The sequence below is a fragment of the Micropterus salmoides genome, unplaced genomic scaffold (assembly GCF_014851395.1).
Source record: "Micropterus salmoides isolate LMB-PRFRI ecotype aquatic unplaced genomic scaffold, ASM1485139v1 Ms_hic_scaffold_4, whole genome shotgun sequence".
In the NCBI taxonomy this organism is placed as follows: Eukaryota; Metazoa; Chordata; class Actinopteri; order Centrarchiformes; family Centrarchidae; genus Micropterus; species Micropterus salmoides.
In genome coordinates, this window is record NW_024043372.1 from 20,797,043 (window position 1) to 20,814,627 (window position 17,585).

Sequence of the window (17,585 nt, forward strand, 5' to 3'; positions counted from 1 at the left end):
ATTAGTATATTATATTTTTATAAAAAACATTTTTAATTTTTATTCTATAAAAAATGATGTTGGTAGTATGTTTAGACACTAATTGTCTATGCACTGACTTTTAAATCCTGTTTTGTGTAAGTCATTTGAAAACGTACTTTTAGTTGTTATAGAATGCTTAGGTAAAACCTTTCAGAACTTTCAGCTACCATGTTTGTAAAATAAGGATGTATATGTCAAACTCTCAAACTGTGCAGCTTTAACCTCAAGGTCCATCAATCTCAAGAATGTGTTTGTCTTTTTAAAAACGTCTGTTTCAAGCTGCATTAAACCTGCTTTGGTGTCATTTATACTTCAGGACGTACATTGCAATATTGTCTGGACACATTAAACTATACTAGCCTACATAATGTTGCTTTTAAACTAACCTTCATCTGGAGGATCACAGGGATAGGGGAATATTTGATGTGTTAACTGGTTACAAATGTCAGATTTATTGCATGAGAAAATCTGTCATAAGTGATTTTATGGTACCTTGAAAAAGTATTTTTGAAATACATAAATGCAGTTATTTTGATTCATGCCATGGCTGCGGTACTTTGTAGTTTATTTTGATACACTTAAAATCAGGGTATTGGGTAGTTCATTTTAAAAAACATTTTGATGTATTTTTGCCCATCCCTGGCTATGCAAAGCTACAGATGACTCAATTAGTAAATGAGGAGATATAGGAAAGAATTATATAAATTTTGGTCTGTTTAAAGTCCTCATACGTCTTAAATGTAAGATTTTATTTTATTTTCATACTCAAGCTTCTAGGTAGACTGCTAGAGGGCAAGTACTATATAATAATTATCTATTTGACACCAAGAGAGTGTTTTGCATGTGTGCTGAATCCTCTGATGACCTAGTTTGAGCTGTAATTTTAGGACAAGAAAGGGGAGCGTGTCAGTGTGCGCTTGGCCTACTAGGGACAAGGAGCATTTGCTGAATAACAGAGTGTTGGATTATGAACCTTGAGTTAACCTCACAGTTGTGTGTAAAGCTGTGTAATATCAGGAACTTAACAAAAAAGACATCTTTCAGGCTAACAATATATACTTACATTAGGTTGAGACTACATAACTACTGTAAATCTCTGCTTAACTGCAGTTCTTGATCACATAAAGCCAGGCTCTCTTTCATACTTTGGAAATATTTCTTAAAAGAGTTGTTATGCTGTTAAGATATAATTTCTACACACAAAAAGGGATGTAAAGGATGCAACAACAAGACACAGTTTCAAGAAACTGTCCTATTGTCTAAAGTAACTATGTGTTTTTTCATAAAACTGATCAAGGAAGAAGAAATCTGATTTAATTCTTTGTGTCACAAGGGAAGCCATTTACTCCATCCAGTACAACATCTGCACATTCATGATATCTGTCAAGACCTGGCCATAGATGAAGCTGTACGGAAGAAAAGCCTCTACTGAAGAGTCTGAAAAAGAGATGGAAGCTGGAGGACGAGTTTGAAGAAAGACATTGATGACTTGGAGCTAACCCTGTGTGCCAAAGTGGAAAAGGTGAAACATGCCACTAAGAACAAGGTTGGTACATCTTTCTGCTCTTGCAGAATACTAAACATTATTCTCCCAATATTACAAATACAGATTAAAAACCTTGTTGAGTAAATTACATTTTAAGATGAGATTAGATTACACTATATGTGAATGCGCTAGATTGAAGGCTCCTTGGAGCAAGAGAGGAAGATTTGTATGGACCTTGAGAGACCTGAAACTGGCCCATGAATCCATCATGGATTTGGAGAATGACAAGCAGCAGTCTGATGAGAAAATAAAGAAGTGTGTAAGAATGATAACTTAGTACTTAATTTATTACCTCCACAATTTCCAAAATGACAATGTACATTTTTCATTATATTTGCCAACAAAGGAGGGACTTTGAGATGAGCCAGCTTTTGAGCAAGATAGAAGATGAACAGGCACTTGGTCTTCAACTTCAGAAGAAGATCAAGGAACTGCAGGTAATGTCTAAACATGTGTTTGGGCTTTGTGGAGGGGAATTGCTTTGAATGTTTGTGATTGAAATGTTGAGTTGTTCAGTCGATTTCCTTTATATTGTCATGAAGGACATTATCTTATTTTTGATAATACAATTTAGTCATAGATCCAAAAAAGTCATGACTCACTATACTGAGGCTGAGCGTGCTGCTCGGGCCAAGGTGGAGAAGAGAGGTCTAGTCACTTCAGGGAACTTGAGGAGATCAGCGAGAGGCTCGAAGAAGCTGGTGGAGCAACATCTGTTCAGATTGAGATGAACAAGAAGTGTGAGGCTGAGTTTCAGAAGCTGCGTCGGGATCTGGAAGAGTCCACCCTGCAGCACGAGGCCACCACTGCAACTCTCCACAAGAAGCAGGCTGACAGCGTGGCAGAGCTGGGAGAACAGATTGATAACCTCCAGAGAGTCAAACAGAAACTGGAGAAAGAGAAAAGACCGATGACCTCACAAGCGATATGGAGGCTTGTGCCAAATTAAAAGTACAATTTTAAAATGTTTTTTATTTAAAGAATGATAAATTACCACAGTTCATGTTTTATCATACAGAAGCCATATGACTACAGTGGACTCTAATTTTGATTTTAATCTAAAAACTTCTGTATACTTAATACTAATTGAATCTAAGGTTTTCCACCTTACATTCATTTTGAAGGCTACACTGGAGCACGAGGAATCAAAAATCATCCGTGTCCAGTTATAGCTCACCCTTGTGACAAATTAAATTGACAGGAAAATAGCAGAGAAGGATGAGGAAATTCAGCAGATCAAGGATGCTGAGATCAGGAGCATGAATGATGTTCTGAGAGTCAAAAAGAAGATGGGGAGGACCAATGAGATGGAGATTCATCTAAGCCCAGAAATTCCTGAGGAAAGTGCAGCTTAAGGTTGGGCATAGATATTTTAAAAATGTAATTTCAAATGTGTAAATTGCCTAATTAAATTAGCATTTTCTTGAATTCAGAATGCCCAGCTGCACCTTGATGACGCCATTAGAGGCAGACATGAAGGCGCAGGTTACCTTTGTGGTGCGCAGGAACAACCTGATGCTTGCTGAGATAGAGGAGCTGAGGGTTGCACTGGAGCAGACGGAGAGAGACTTCAAAGTGGCTGGTTGATGCCAGCAACAGTAACTGTCCGCCAAGGTTGTAGTGCACAGTTCTGACTGGCTTCCATTATACCAGCTTGTGGGGCTGGCTACTGCACTCTCAGGTATTATAACTGTATTTTACTGTTGACAAAAAAAAGGCATTTTAGTAAACGTATAAAAAACATTGGCAATCTCGCCAAATCAATACAAATCTCTTAAACACTAAAGTTGGAAGTGGACTATGTCCAGATCCAAGGTGAAGTGGAAGATACTGTCAAGGAAGCAAGGAATGCTGAAGGAAAGGCCAAGAAGGCCATCACCGATATGAGTCCAGTTTATGTATTTTAGCATATGCTTACTGCTTCATTTAAAACCCAGCTGCTTACAGTAGGTCCAAGATCAGAACTCATAGTTAGTATAATGTATAGTTTATAGGCCTACACATAAAAATGAAATGGATATAAATTAAAAACAAAACAAAAATATGAATTTTTTAAACAGCTTTCTTACTATTTTTCCATTATGTCACATTTAGGATTAGGACAATAATTATTTATGATTTAAAATTAATTATAAAAATTTATTTAGGCTTTGACAGCAACACTTTTATTTTTCATGATGCCACATACTAACAACACAGTGTTTGCTTGGCTTGAAGAGTTTCAACTTGGGACAGTCTTAATTTTGCAGCCCAGTGAATATTTTTGTCCCAGATGAAGAACAATTTTTGACCACGTCGAAATTGCACAAGTGTTGTCAAACACCTAGAAGTTTAATAAGAGCATGTTGTTTATCATTATCATTAGCTAGCTTAATGACCCAAAAATGTTTTAAATGTAAAAACAATAATTGTTCTGGAGGAATAAACTGCAGCCAGTCTTTAAAGAAGCTTAATTATTAACTAAACAAAGTGTTTTGTTTCAGGTGCTTAACAAAGTTTAGCGTTATGTCAACCTTGCTAAAATTTAGATAAAGTTGCTGATAATGTTACACCTCATGTAAAATTACAGTTACCGCTAAATTAGCTCATATTCTGCCTTTTACCATTACACTTGTGTTAATCTAAGATAGCTGTGGTCTGTGTATCAAGCTTCATTTTAAATTTGTAAACTGAGAGTAATGTGGGACCATGGATAATTTTTCTACTGGTGTAGGAGTTTTGCGAGTGAAACATATTCTTGTTCCACTGGATAATAAAAGACATTTTGTTTAAGATCATTTGGTAAAGATAATTATTTTTAAAAATTCTAAATTATACATCAACATATATACAAATACAAATTATGTCAACCCATTCTCCCTTCTCCCAAGTGTAACGCGGTGGGGAGCCCCTTAGCTTCGTTGTTCACTGGGGAAAGCCCTGTAGTGTCACTTTTGAACACTGAAGGTAGGTGTAGGATATTTAACAAAAAAGTCTGAGTAAGGAGGTGGTTGGGGTGGACGGAGTGCCAGAAACCAGACTTTCAACCAGGAGGCTTGTGTTTGTTTCCCATGTGAAACAAAAAGTCAACATGCAATGTTTTTATTTAAGTTGCTTGACCAAGCGTCCATGTGTGACGAGCTGGGAGTAAGAATGTGTAGTTGTTGTTTATAGGGGAGGAAATTTTAGAATGTGAGGAAAAGTTTAATATTTTAATATTTTCTTTTGATTTAACAAACCTTGAGTCTTGTAAGATTAATGTGCAGTAAATCAATGAACTTGAATGAACTCAGTGCTCAGTCAAATATTTGAATATATTACTTATATAGTTGAAGTTATAAGTTATTTGTTTATCTAACTAGTCTAAATTAAATAATGTGTCATAATCATAGTTGTTACCCAGAGACCCTGAGAACCTATATTGAATCATCACACCAGCCATTCAAAAATTAAAGGAAATACAAAAAAGATGCCACAAACTATCTACTTTTATTGACTTTTGATATCACAGCATGCTTAACATGCTAAAGTGAACAAGTAACACGATACTCATATTGTATGACTTCTTGTTACTGTAAAACCTTAATTTCTTCCTCACTCTTCTGCATCCTTGGTCTGAAATGACAGAATAATGGCATGGTAAAGATTTAGCCAGTACTCTAAATTTTAAACAAATTTTAAAGTTGAAAATGTGAAATGAGCATTTCCCCAAACTTGATTATCTCAGAAAGTTATTTTTTTACCTTGACAATTTCCCGACTCTTTGCCCTCAGCTTGTTGACCTGAGACTCGGCAATGTCAGCTCGCTCCTGAGCTTCCTCCATCTCATGCTGTACCTTCCTGTACCTGGACAGGTGAGTGTTGGCCTGCTCCTCCTGTGTGATGAGTGTGATTTATTAAAAACCTGTGGACTGAGTGACATTTTCAGAATGTGTGTTGTTGTGATCTGTAGGTGTACTCACAGCCTCCTCAGACTGCCTCTTGTAGGATTTCACTTTCAGCTGCAGCTTGTCCACCAGATCCTGAAGTCGGGCAATATTCTTCTTGTCCTCCTCAGTCTGTGGTAAATTAGGAATGATGAATGAGCATAGTTATATAAACTTAATAGTAGCTTAAGCCTACTATTTTCATTACTATACTGTATATTAATATGACCATTGGTATTTGTAAGTATTAGCATTGCAAATAGAAACATACCTGATAGGTGAGCTCCTTTACTCGTCTTTCATATTTTCGCACTCCCTTGACAGCATCAGCAGCTCGCCTCTGTTCAGCATCAAATTCAGCCTCCAATTCTCGAACCTTAGAAGAAGAATGCAGTGATTATAAAAACAAAAAGTTTCCCTGGCATACAGAAAGGATGAATGGGTTGATCCTCATGACACTTACCCTAGCCTCCAGTTTCTGGAGCTGCTTCTTGCCGCCCTTCATGGCCAGATTCTCAGCTTCATCAAGGCGATGCTGCAGGTCCTTCACTGTCACCTCCAGGTTCTTCTTCATCCTCTCCAAATGAGAACTTGTGTCCTGCTCCTTCTTCAGCTCTTCTGCCATCATGGCAGCCTGAAGTGTTGTTGAATTTTACATTTTAGGATATAAGCGTACTACAGTCTAATGTTTCAACTTTTAGAGGACTAGATGCGGTGGAGAAATGGCCTAACACACAATATTAAGCTCAGAAATGCTGTGCACTGTATATTGTACATTATTACATAGTGACTCACATCAGTGATGGCCTTCTTGGCCTTTTCTTCAGCATTTCTAGCTTCCTGGACAGAATCTTCCACTTCACCTTGGATCTGAATGAGGTCAGCTTCCAACTTCTTCTTGGTGTTGATGAGGCTGGTATTCTAAACAAATGAAAGTCTGGATTACATACTATGATTTTCAGTCAGGTGTTTGACATGACATTGTTTGAATCTTTATTTACCTGAGAGTGCAGCAGCCCCACACGCTCGCTGGCATCAACCAGCTCCTGTTCAGCCACTTTGCGGCCTCTCTCCGTCTGCTCCAGTGCGACTCTCAGCTCCTCGATCTCAGCTAGCATCAGGTTGTTCCTGCGCTCCACCATGGCAACCTGCTCCCTCATTTCATCCTGTCCTCTAATAGCATCATCAAGATGCAGCTGGGCATCCTGAAATGTTAAACATTGACAGATGTATCAGCAAACACTTTTGGCTACGTTTGGAAGCAAGATGCTCTTCCACAAATCCTTCAGTGGCTGTACCTTAAGCTGTCCCTGCACGTTCCTCAGCTGTTTCTGGGCTTCAGCTGCCTGGCGGTTGGCGTGGCTCAGCTGAACCTCCATCTCATTGAGGTCTCCCTCCATCTTCTTCTTGATTCTCAGGGCATCGTTCCTGCTCCTGATCTCAGCATCCAAAGTGGTCTGCATGGACTCAATCACTCTCTGGCTGTTCCTCTTGATCTGCTCAATTTCCTCGTCCTTCTCTGCAATCTTTCTGTCAATTTCACTCTTGACTTGGGTGAGCTCTAGCTGAACACGGAGGATCTTGGATTCCTCATGCTCCAGGGTAGCCTTGACAAAAAATAAATATTTATTGTGTAGCTCAAGCATAGTTTAAAATGGTGTTTAATAAAAGATATTTTATAGGACAGTACCTCTGCCTCTTCAAGGGAAGTCTGGAGTTCGGACTTCTCTGCCTCCAGAGTCTTTTTCCCTTTCTCCAGTTCATGAATGCTTTTTCCGTTCTCTCCAATTTGTTCAGTTAGATCTGAGATCTCCTCTGTAAGAAACATGGTATAGGCGATTATTTAATGTGGTGTGAGCGGAATTAGCCATTTTATCTCTTGTACATTTGTTCATTTGTTGTTTTATGTTCAATAAAAAACGAATGTACTGTATTATTTGATGTTAGTTTCAAATCATAGATAATGCACATTAACCCCTTGGACCAATGGGGGGCACATTCTTCCAAACCTTTTCCAAGTCCTTTTCTACAAAGCTTATGGCACAGCTTTGTAAAAGGTTGATATACAGAGTGCAAAAAGAAAATTCAGTTATAAAATATTTTAAACTCTCCAAAGTTAGATCACTGCCAATTATGTTTGTTAGTGAGTTTAGTAAGTTTTTTATCTGAGTATTCTGCTTTGCATACGTTGCAGGTTCTTGTTCTCCCTCTTCAGGGTCTCCAGCTGGTCCAGAGCTTCTTCATATGAATTTTTCAGCTTGAACATCTCAGTGCTGAGAGAACGAGCTTCTTTTTGTGATGCCTCCAGCTCTGCCTGGCATTCCTCATGCTTCTGCTTCCACTCTGCAAGAACCTGAAAACCCATGTGTTTCAGTAATGCTCACTTCTACTCTCTTCTTTTAAGCAAACAAGTTGTCAATTAAAATCAAACCTTGTCAAAGTTCCTTTGCTTTTTATCGAGGTTAGCAGCAAGAGCATTAGCTCTCTCCACGTCGATCATCATGTCCTCCACTTCACTCACTAATCTGTGTTTTGTCTTTTCCAGAGAGGCACATTTTGCATTCACAGCCTCGATGGATTCCTCTGCATCCTGAAGACGCTGGGCAAGCTTTTTCCTGTTAAGACATACAGATAAGGCGTTTTACAGATTCAATGCACGCGGAAACAATGGGATTTCAGAACTGTTCATTACTTGGCTTCCTCCAGCTCCTCAGTGCGCTGAATGGCATCAGTCTCGTATTTGGCTCTCCACTGAGCCACCTCGCTGTTGGCCTTGGACAGGGCCCGCTGCAGCTCAGACTTGGCCTCCTGCTCCTCCTCATACTGCTCTCTGAGCAGGTCACAGTCATGACGAGCTGATTGAACAGCATGAGCCAGGGCGTTCTTGGCCTTACAAAGAAGCAGAGACATTTTTTATTAACTAACTTGAAGCTTTGAACTGGGCATTTTAACTGGGAAGTGTATCACTGCAGTTCTGTGATAGTGTTTTTAATGTGCACATACTTTAAGTTCCTCTTCAGTGTGTCTCTTGATCTCCTCAATTTGCTGGGTATAAGCCTGCTTACTCCTTGTCAGCTGAGAGATCAGTGCTTCTTTCTCCTCCAGCTGGCGACTGATTTCACCTACAGAGAGACAGGGAGTTAGAAGTCATCTAAATGCAATATGGGACTTGCATTGGAATTTCTTTTTGTATGTTTTAGTAAATAAACAAACATGTAAATTCTTCTCACCATTCTCTGTTTGCAGTCTTGCCCTGTGTACCCCAATATCATTCAGTTGTCGCACATGTTCTTCATTTTTGGTCTTCAACTCACTCAGTTGATCCTCAAGAGTACGACACATTTTCTCCAGATTGGTCTGAAATTAGACAAAGTTTTATTAAAGTAATGCAGTGTAGTCTAATTCAGAAAAATAAAGTGTAGCAGAGTAAGTTTGTTTTGTCCGTTGCAAAATAAACATTTTACTTTACCTTCGACTTGGAAATACCCTCCATATTGCTTGAGAGGTCATCGATTTCCATCTTGTATTCACTTTTCTCTTTCTCCAGTTTCTGTTTGACTCTCTGGAGGTTATCAATCTGTTCTCCCAGCTCTGCCACGCTGTCAGCCTGCTTCTTGCGGAGAGCTGCAGCGGTGGCCTCGTGCTGCAGGGTGGACTCTTCCAGATCCCGACGCAGCTTCTGAAACTCAGCCTCGCGCTTCTTGTTCATCTCAATCTGAACAGATGTTGCTCCACCAGCTTCTTCGAGCCTCTCGCTGATCTCCTCAAGTTCCCTGGAGAGATCAGACCTCTGCTTCTCCACCTTGGCCCGAGCAGCACGCTCAGCCTCAATCTCTTCCTCCAGTTCCTCAATACGTGCCTACATTTAAAAAGAAACACATAAACAAAGCCACATTCTAATATGTTTCTGTCTACAAATCGATCTGGGTCATCCAATGTCAGTGGAGTGTAGTCACTGTTAAAAACTATTAAGATACTGTACCAACCTGAAGTTCTTTAATCTTTTTCTGAAGTTGAGCTGAAAGTGATTGCTCATCCTCTATCTTGCTAAGAAGCTGGCTTGTTTCAAAGTCCTTCCTGTGTGGGGACAGGAATTCAAAAACAGTACAAATTGCATAAATGCTTAGTAAGCAAATAAGTATGAGTTTTACTTATACTCAGCTTTTGTTAGCCTCTAAACCATTGAAAGGATCAAATTTATTTCCTATCCTGTTTTCACTGTGGGTTTATACACAGCTTTTTCAATATAGTATGCTGTACTAGGCTAGAGGAATATTTTATTCTGGCTACTACATGCTGAACAACTACAAATAGATCAGACATGAATACTTGTTGTGTTTAAATTGATGAGCTAAAGTTCACTCACTTCTTTATTTTCTCATCAGACTGCTGCTTGTCATTCTCCAGATCCATTATGGATTCGTGGGCCAGTTTAAGATCCCCTTCAAGCTTTCGTTTCGCTCTCTCAAGATCCATTCGGAGCTTCTTTTCTTGCTCCAGGGAACCTTCAAGCTGTTTTAACCAAGGTTTTTTTTTCCATTAATTTTTATTTTCATGGGGACTAAAATAACTGTTTGTTATTATTACTCACATCGTCCACTTGCTGCTCCAGCTTGGTCTTGGCTTTCGTCAGAGTGTTGACTTTGTCTTCCTCTGCCTGCAGATCATCAAGGGTCTGCTGATGGGCCTCTTGGAGGGCTTTCTTCTCTTTAGTCAACTTGACAATGGTCTCATCTTGAGATGTCATTTCCTCAACCAGGTTTTTAACCTGTATGTGCAATATTGTGAGAATAACTTTTAATATTCTGCAAGAGCAGACTTTAAGGCCTTATGGAAGAAATACCAACCTTGTTCTCAGTGGCATGTTTCTCCTTTTCCACTTTGGCCAGGGTTAGCTCCAAGTCATCAATGTCTTTCTTCAACTCAGAGCACTCGTCCTCCAGCTTCCTCTTCTTTGCGGTCAGCTCACCATTGACCTCTTCCTCATCCTCCAGTCTCTCAGCCGTCTCTTTGAGTTTGGCCTCAAGCTGGATTTTTGCTTTAATGAGCCCCTCACACCTTTCCTCTGCATCACTGAGGTTTTCAACTTCCTACATTTGCAATGACATACAATTAAAATAATTAGTAACTTGTCAAAACCAGGATCATTAAAGTAGCAGATTACTAGTTCTATTTAACATACAGACTGAATTTGTAGCTGCAAGTCATTCTTCTCCTGCAGCAGAGAAACCATCTTCTCCTCCAGTTCTTTCTTCTTGGCCAGAGCCTTTGCTAGCTCCTCTTTGGTCTTTGCAAAGTCCTCTTTCATTTGGGCCATCTCTTTTTCAGTCTCTGCACTCTTCAGAAGAGGCTTAATCTTGAAGTACAGCTTCATCCATGGCCAGGTTTTAACATTCATGAATGAGCGAATGTTGTACTGAATAGAATATATTGCCTCCCTGGGGAAAACAGGTATCAAAGTAAATAAACAGGTTCACTCAGATTCTTAAAGCTATATTGATAAGTTTGAGTTTTCAAAGTAAAAACTTGGTTTATACAAATATTACAGTTACCCTTTGATGTATGAAGCTAAATATCTACAATACCTGCGCTCCATCATCTTGACAAATTCTCTCCTCATGAGGAAACCTCTGCAGAGAGCCTGAGTCATTGTGACCAGGATAGCAAGTTTATCATCTCTCATCTCTTCCAGAGTTCCCAGCAAACCAGCTTTGAAGAACACCTACAACAAAGGGTTACTTGAGATGAATTGTTATGCTTACTTACAGTATCAGGGTTAGCAGTAAAAGTAAATACAATAATCACCCATAGCAGACAAACGGATTACCTTTGTGTGTCCAAATTTGTACTGAGTTTGGTCAACATTTATAGAGCCCAAGAGTTTCTCTGAGGCCTTTTTGTTGTCGATGAATTGTCCCTCCGGAATGACACTGGCATTCAATACTTTGTATCTGAATCGGGGGAAATTAATCGACTGTGAAAATTTGATCATAATACTGTCAAAGATATGGTTATTCTTAATAATTACCTCTGCTTGAAGTCACCGTAGAGGATTCTGCTGGGAAAGCCCTTTCTGCAGATTCTGATACCTTCCAGCACACCATTACACCTCAGCTGGTGGATGACCAGGAAGTTCTCCATGAGACCTTAAAGACATGCAAGTTCGGTCTTATGTTGCATATTTACAGTAGTCTTTAATTGCTTACATTAATGCTGACATTAGGCTTACCAGGAGTCTTTGATTCATTTGGAATCAAACAACGTACAAAATGAGGGTGAGTGCTCCTTAAGTTGGTCATCAGCTTGCCTAGATTCTCCTGAAATATGGAAAAATTCAAATTGTTACTTAATAAAAAATGACGTGGCCTGTTTCCCTGGATGTTAACTGTAGAATCATTTGGGAAAGTAGTGGTGTACATGTGGTATTGTTGTAGTGAGGCAGTTCTTTGTGATGCTTACCCTGAACAGAGCAGATACGGTCTGAAAAGACCCACCCTTCTTCTTGCCGCCTTTTTTCCCACCACCCTCAGCTATACCATAAAGATTAAACATTTTAATTATTAGCTTGCATTTAAACTGCATTCTTATACTCAAGTCACAAATCACTCACTATATTTTAAAATGTAATGAAAACTCCAACATTCAGTTATTTAAAATAGAATCCCTACCTTCTGTTGAGGCATGTGATGCATAGAGGTGAGCCAACAGTTTGACTGCAGACTTCTGGTAGAGCTGAACCACTGAGTCATTCAGGGGGTCTTTGTTCTTATCCAGCCAGCCTGTGACATTGTAATCAACAGTGCCAGCATAGTGCACCAGGGCGAAATGGGCCTCAGCTTTGCCTTTGGCAGGTTTGGGTTTCTGGAAGGGGGCACTTTTACCAAGATGCTGGTCATAGAGTTTGTTCTTGAAGGTGACGTCTGTAGCCTTGGGGAACATGCACTCCTCTTCAAGGATGGAGAAAATGCCCATTGGCTGGCAGGATGAAATGATTATTTAGAAGAAAAGTTTTCAAGTCATCAGATTTTTTTTGCGTTTTCTGAATTTTTATCATGTCACTCACCTTCTCAATCAGCTCAATGCAGGCAGCCAAGTCCATGCCAAAGTCAATGAACTCCCATTCAATTCCTTCTTTCTTGTACTCTTCTTGCTCCAGGACGAACATGTGGTGGTTGAAAAACTGTTGTAGTTTTTCATTGGTGAAGTTGATGCACAGCTGCTCCAAGCTGTTGTACTAAAAACAATGATTTCAAAGGCCATAAGTAAGTTGGACTAAAATTTAAATGATTTGTACACTCAGCTTTAAAGACAGCTGCATTTGGTATCAGCCAAGAATGATTTTGATACGTACATCAAAAATTTCAAACCCAGCAATATCCAGGACACCAATGAAAAAGCTTCTGGGCTGCTTTGTGTCCAGCATCTCATTGATTCTGACGACCATCCACAGGAACATTTTCTCATAGACAGACTTGCAGAGAGCCATGACGGAATTGTTGACCTGATTTTAAAAATTAGTAAAACAATATTGATAAGGATGTTGTAAAAATTAACAAAGAGATTAAACACTTAAGGGGTTAAACAGGTTAAAATCTATGATGAAACCTTTATTAGAACCATGGTTGCATTGTGAGCCTTAAGTCAGAAGTCAAAAGTATGATCTATATGTAAACTTGTCTTTAAATGTAAAAATGGAAGACATTCTGTTGTTTGCATTAATTTGTTTATTTGTGTAAGTTCTTGTTGACACCCAATACCTGAGGGACAGTTTGACCTTTGGTCACGAATTCATTCCCAACCTTCACTCTGGGGTAGCACAGTGCTTTTAGCAAATCAGCAGAGTTCAGACCCATGAGGTAAGCGACTTTGTCTGCCACTAAAAGAAGTACACAGATAGTCATCTTCAAACCAATTCTAGGTTAACTTATACATTTACTTCTAAATCAGAAGTTCTCTTTCAAATGGCAAAAAAATAACTATGTTAAGACTAATGGTGTGTGGCTTTCATACCCTCAGTGCCATCCGGCTCAGCCTGCTCTTCACGCTGCTTCTGCTTGAACTTCATGTTTCCATGATGCATCACAGCTCCAGTCAGCTTGTAAATGCATGCCTTCTCTTCTGCAGTGAAGCCCAGGATGTCGATGGCAGTCTGTGAACAAAAGTCACTTTAAAATACAAACATACATTATTCCATTGCCCTGTGTCCCCTAAATGTTTGGCGTTTATCACACACATGTAATAAATATTACTTTGCTTTAAGGCAAAAAGTAGCACAATATAATCAATAGTATTTGTTCTTTTGTCTCTTTACACTAGTTGCTACTACATTTAATAATTAATTTTAGTATGTGAGTACTGATGACCTGCAAAGCTTTATGTAGACTAACATAGAAACACATCTAATCCCCTGTAAAACACAGCTGGAGTTTCACTGGAAAGACACTCTTACTTGTTCTAAGATAAATATTGAGGTAGGTATTTTTACTCCCTTAATTTGAATGGATGAGGACATTAGAAACACGCCTTCATCTATAATACAATCCAGTACAATACTACAATAGATTACTCCTTCAAAAATTACCATAGAGTTGAATTGAACTAAAATAAGCTTCATAAAGGTGTAGGATTTATTGCAATACTATAATACATGGGTAACTTAGTGTATGTAATAAAAATGGAAATAATAAAAGTGAGCATTGGTTTTTAATAGCTGTAAATGCAATTATCAAAGAGAACTTGTGCTTACATCAGTAGCAACAAATTCTTCAGTGTCATCGATACTCTTGACAGTGATTTCACCCTGACTGATCATTGGATAGTCGTATGGATTTTTGGTAATCAGGAGAGCCTCTGAAGAAAGTGGAAAAAAACATAAATAAATATAACAGAATATATATACATGTGATAAGCCATTATTGCTCACTTGCTGTAGAATAACTGACACTATATTTCACTAATCGCACACCTATCAGCTCCGGTTTGTGGCCTGTCATGAGCTGATAGAAGATGTGGTAGCTCCTCTCTGCAGACAGCTGAAACGTCACTCGAGACTTCTCCAGCAGATCTGTATATATTTATGTTGGTAAAAATATCTCTTGTGAAGCACAGTTGAAAGAGTTGACAGTGTAATTAAACAGACAATGCTTGATGAGTTCCACAAAAAAATCTTACATGTTTCAATATCAGCTGAAGCCAGCTTTCCAGTTGACCCAAAGTGGATTCTGATAAATTTTCCCTATGCAAAAACAGAAGAACATTTCAATTAATGTCATGGTGAATTATTGTCATCACTAAATAGAAAACAATTTCAAGTCAAAGAGAAATCCCAAAAATCACTTACAAAACGTGAAGAATTGTCATTCCTTACAGTCTTGGCATTACCATAAGCTTCCAACAGAGGGTTTGCTGCAATGATTTGATCTTCCAGTGAGCCCTTGAAATAACATTAATTTTGTCAGTGTGACAGTACTCACTTCTTTTTCTTTTAGATTTCATATTAATGTTGTTCAGCTTCTCTTACTTGCATCTTTCCAGCAACCTGTTCTGATTTCTTTACTCCAGACACTGCGATTGTCGCAAAGTACTGGATGACACGTTTGGTGTTGACAGTCTTTCCTGCACCAGATTCTCCACTGGGTTGAAGAGTGTGTTCATAAACATTATTACAAATATATTACTATTACTTGCCAATACTTATAATATAAAGAATTGTCACTTACGTAATCAGGATTGACTGGTTTTCTCTATCTGCAAGACAACAAAGTTAGGAGTCGATTTCTCAGGTGAAGGTCCTGTATTTGACACACAGTAGCTTACAAACTGATTGATACCTTGGAGCATGAACTGGTAGGCGTTGTCTGAGATAGAGAAGATGTGGGGTGGAGCCTCAATCCTCTTTTTGCCTCTGTATCCTGTGACAACAATGGAGTCATACACTGGGAGCCACTTGTAGGGGTTCACAGTGACACAGAACAGCCCTGAGTAGGTCTGTAACAGTGGGAAATATGAAAGAAAGACAAAACATTTCAATAAAAACATGTATATGTTATCAAAGCTATCTCTCTTCTCCACAAAACTCACGTAGATCATCCATGCTGCATAGCGCTCTTTGAGGTTATACAGCACAGAAGGCTCGCTGAGGTGGGTCATCATGGCCATGTCCTCAATCTTATCGAACTTTGGAGGGTTCATGGGGAAGATTTCATCTTCTTTTACAGTGAGGGTCTATCAAAGAGAAGAGGCACAGCAATAAGTTTAGTAACTGTTAAGAAGTCATGTATTGTCTGATTTCAAAATCTTAGTTGCTAATCACAAACAATTCATGTGTGTCTTTGTGAACCAGTTTTGGACCAAGTGGTTTTTCAAGATTTTGTAACATAAATTTTAGATTTTCAATCCCCTTGTCAAAGAGTTAACATATGTCACATCAGTCCAGAGTCTATATGGAAAAGGTTAAGCACTGTAAAACTTTTATTTCTAGTGCCTTCATTCTCACCTTCCCACAGAGAGTCTCCACGGTGGCTTTGCCACCCTCTTTCTTAACAAGTTTCCCCTTGAGGTACATCTCTTTGGGTTCAGCCACAAAGAACGCTGTCTTAGCATCAAAGGGAGTGTTTTGAGCTTCAAGTCTCTCTTTCTCTGGCTTCCGGAGGTACAGGGCCGCCGGGCCAAAACACTCCATTTCCGCATCTCCACTCATGGTGACTGTTTACTGCACAAGAGGAAACAAGACAATAGTCTTTTAAATGCCAAGAAAGTAGGTGAAAGTAGTGACTTGGGCACCTATCTACACCTATCACCTGTCTAGTTTTACTGTAATCAAATAATTGCTCTATTATAAAGAGTGGTTAAATACAGGTAGCTTACTGGCATACCATAACTGAGCAAAGTACCAACAAGATTGTGATGTTCATAATCACATGTATAGTACATACGTGCTGGTTTAAACCATATCTCATCTTGAGTTAATTTTCAAGACAAATGTGAAGCCTAATTTACCTCAGAGGACACCAGGTAAGCAGGGTTTGTTTCTGACAGATTTCAATGCAGACTTCTGAAAAAAGGAGCAAAGGTGCAAGGTTAGGATAATGCTACAGAACTTCTGAGAGTTTACTCTATCAAATTTAACTTTTAAATCAGGTGAGGAAAATGATGTAATTACATTGATAAGACTTTTAAACAGTTTGTAGACATCTAAAAGTTTAGCTTCTGTATTTTAAACACAATATTGACTTGAGACAATACATGACATACATACATGACAGTATACTATCCTGTATTGGAGAAGTTTAATTACTTTAAATCCATCTGAGCCACTAAGAAACTTACCTTTGCAGGGTGCCTGTCCGTGGGGGAGGTTTGCTGTGTCTTTTTATACAGAGTGATGGGAGCCTATCGCATGTGTATTGCTGTATTTGGTCATGTCGCCTTGCACAATTGAATGCTTGTGAAGGAGTAGTTCTTAGCTGTCACATTACACAATTTATGGCATGACTTCTATGTCAAATCATTGTCAGACACAGAAATATTCATATTCCTGTGACTATTGGCCAACAAATAGGCAGTTGTGTTTCCTTTTACCATGGCTTTTTGTAATAAGTTTTGCCATAAATTATGAAAAAGAAGCAACATATCGACACTTTTTAAAAATGTTGTTTTACTTAGTGTACTTACTAAGTGTAATACATGCTAATGGTAGCATGCAGATGTGAAGTTGGTTTTGGACGTGTGTATACAAATAAGGTGAAGAAGACATGACGTTGGATCAGCAGTCAGTAGTTAGAGGGAGTCCAAAGGTGTGACTAATGCATCTTTTTAATGCTTCCTGGCACAAAAGGAGCCCCTTGCTATGCTTTTGGGAACCTTTAAAAAGTCACTGATATACTGTTTCAGAGTCCTTACAAGTCAGAAATGATTATTATGTGTGCCAATGAGCTTTAAAGAAAAGGATGGCCTGCCAAGGGATTATTTTTCACAACAGTGCCAACAGCTGTTCTTATTCTTCTTCTTGAGGGATTCACAAGGGAGATGGAAACAGTCCCCAAATGTAGAGCAACTGAGTGATTGATTGCTACTCGACTTCCTTTATGTTTCACAAATCACCTCACCATGAT

At 38.9% G+C, this 17,585-nt stretch overlaps 1 protein-coding gene across 1 annotated transcript; it reads right to left on the bottom strand.

The window, feature by feature from the left end:
- Positions 1–5,016: 5,016 nt before the first annotated feature.
- LOC119885703 (myosin heavy chain, fast skeletal muscle-like) lies at positions 5,017–16,821 on the bottom strand. The gene is made up of 41 exons (XM_038695898.1): positions 16,801–16,821; positions 16,471–16,525; positions 15,968–16,183; positions 15,553–15,696; positions 15,303–15,459; positions 15,192–15,219; positions 14,993–15,104; positions 14,813–14,905; positions 14,644–14,707; positions 14,438–14,536; positions 14,219–14,322; positions 13,483–13,621; positions 13,230–13,348; positions 12,824–12,973; positions 12,536–12,706; positions 12,141–12,447; positions 11,932–12,002; positions 11,702–11,789; positions 11,501–11,618; positions 11,300–11,423; positions 11,058–11,194; positions 10,655–10,910; positions 10,320–10,562; positions 10,064–10,240; positions 9,839–9,984; positions 9,459–9,549; positions 8,942–9,331; positions 8,703–8,829; positions 8,476–8,594; positions 8,165–8,361; positions 7,904–8,087; positions 7,660–7,825; positions 7,163–7,287; positions 6,771–7,079; positions 6,474–6,677; positions 6,268–6,393; positions 5,936–6,106; positions 5,744–5,848; positions 5,509–5,604; positions 5,290–5,421; positions 5,017–5,161 (listed from the first exon to the last, which is right to left on the bottom strand). The coding sequence occupies exons 3-41, from the start codon at positions 16,169–16,171 to the stop codon at positions 5,141–5,143; spliced, it is 5,814 nt and encodes a 1,937-aa protein (XP_038551826.1). The 5' UTR covers positions 16,172–16,183; positions 16,471–16,525; positions 16,801–16,821; the 3' UTR covers positions 5,017–5,140.
- Between the last annotated feature and the right edge of the window lie 764 nt (positions 16,822–17,585).

Bases quoted from the DNA above. Each gene is read 5' to 3' on its own strand.
- LOC119885703 (XM_038695898.1), bottom strand. From the start codon at position 16,171: ATGAGTGGAGATGCGGAAATGGAGTGTTTTGGCCCGGCGGCCCTGTAC. The intron at 14,708-14,812 runs GTAAGTGATTTT...GTTTTTGCATAG, and splicing joins ATGACAATTCTTCACGTTTT to GGAAAATTTATCAGAATCCA. The intron at 12,707-12,823 runs GTACGTATCAAA...CATTGTTTTTAG, and splicing joins CTGGGTTTGAAATTTTTGAT to TACAACAGCTTGGAGCAGCT.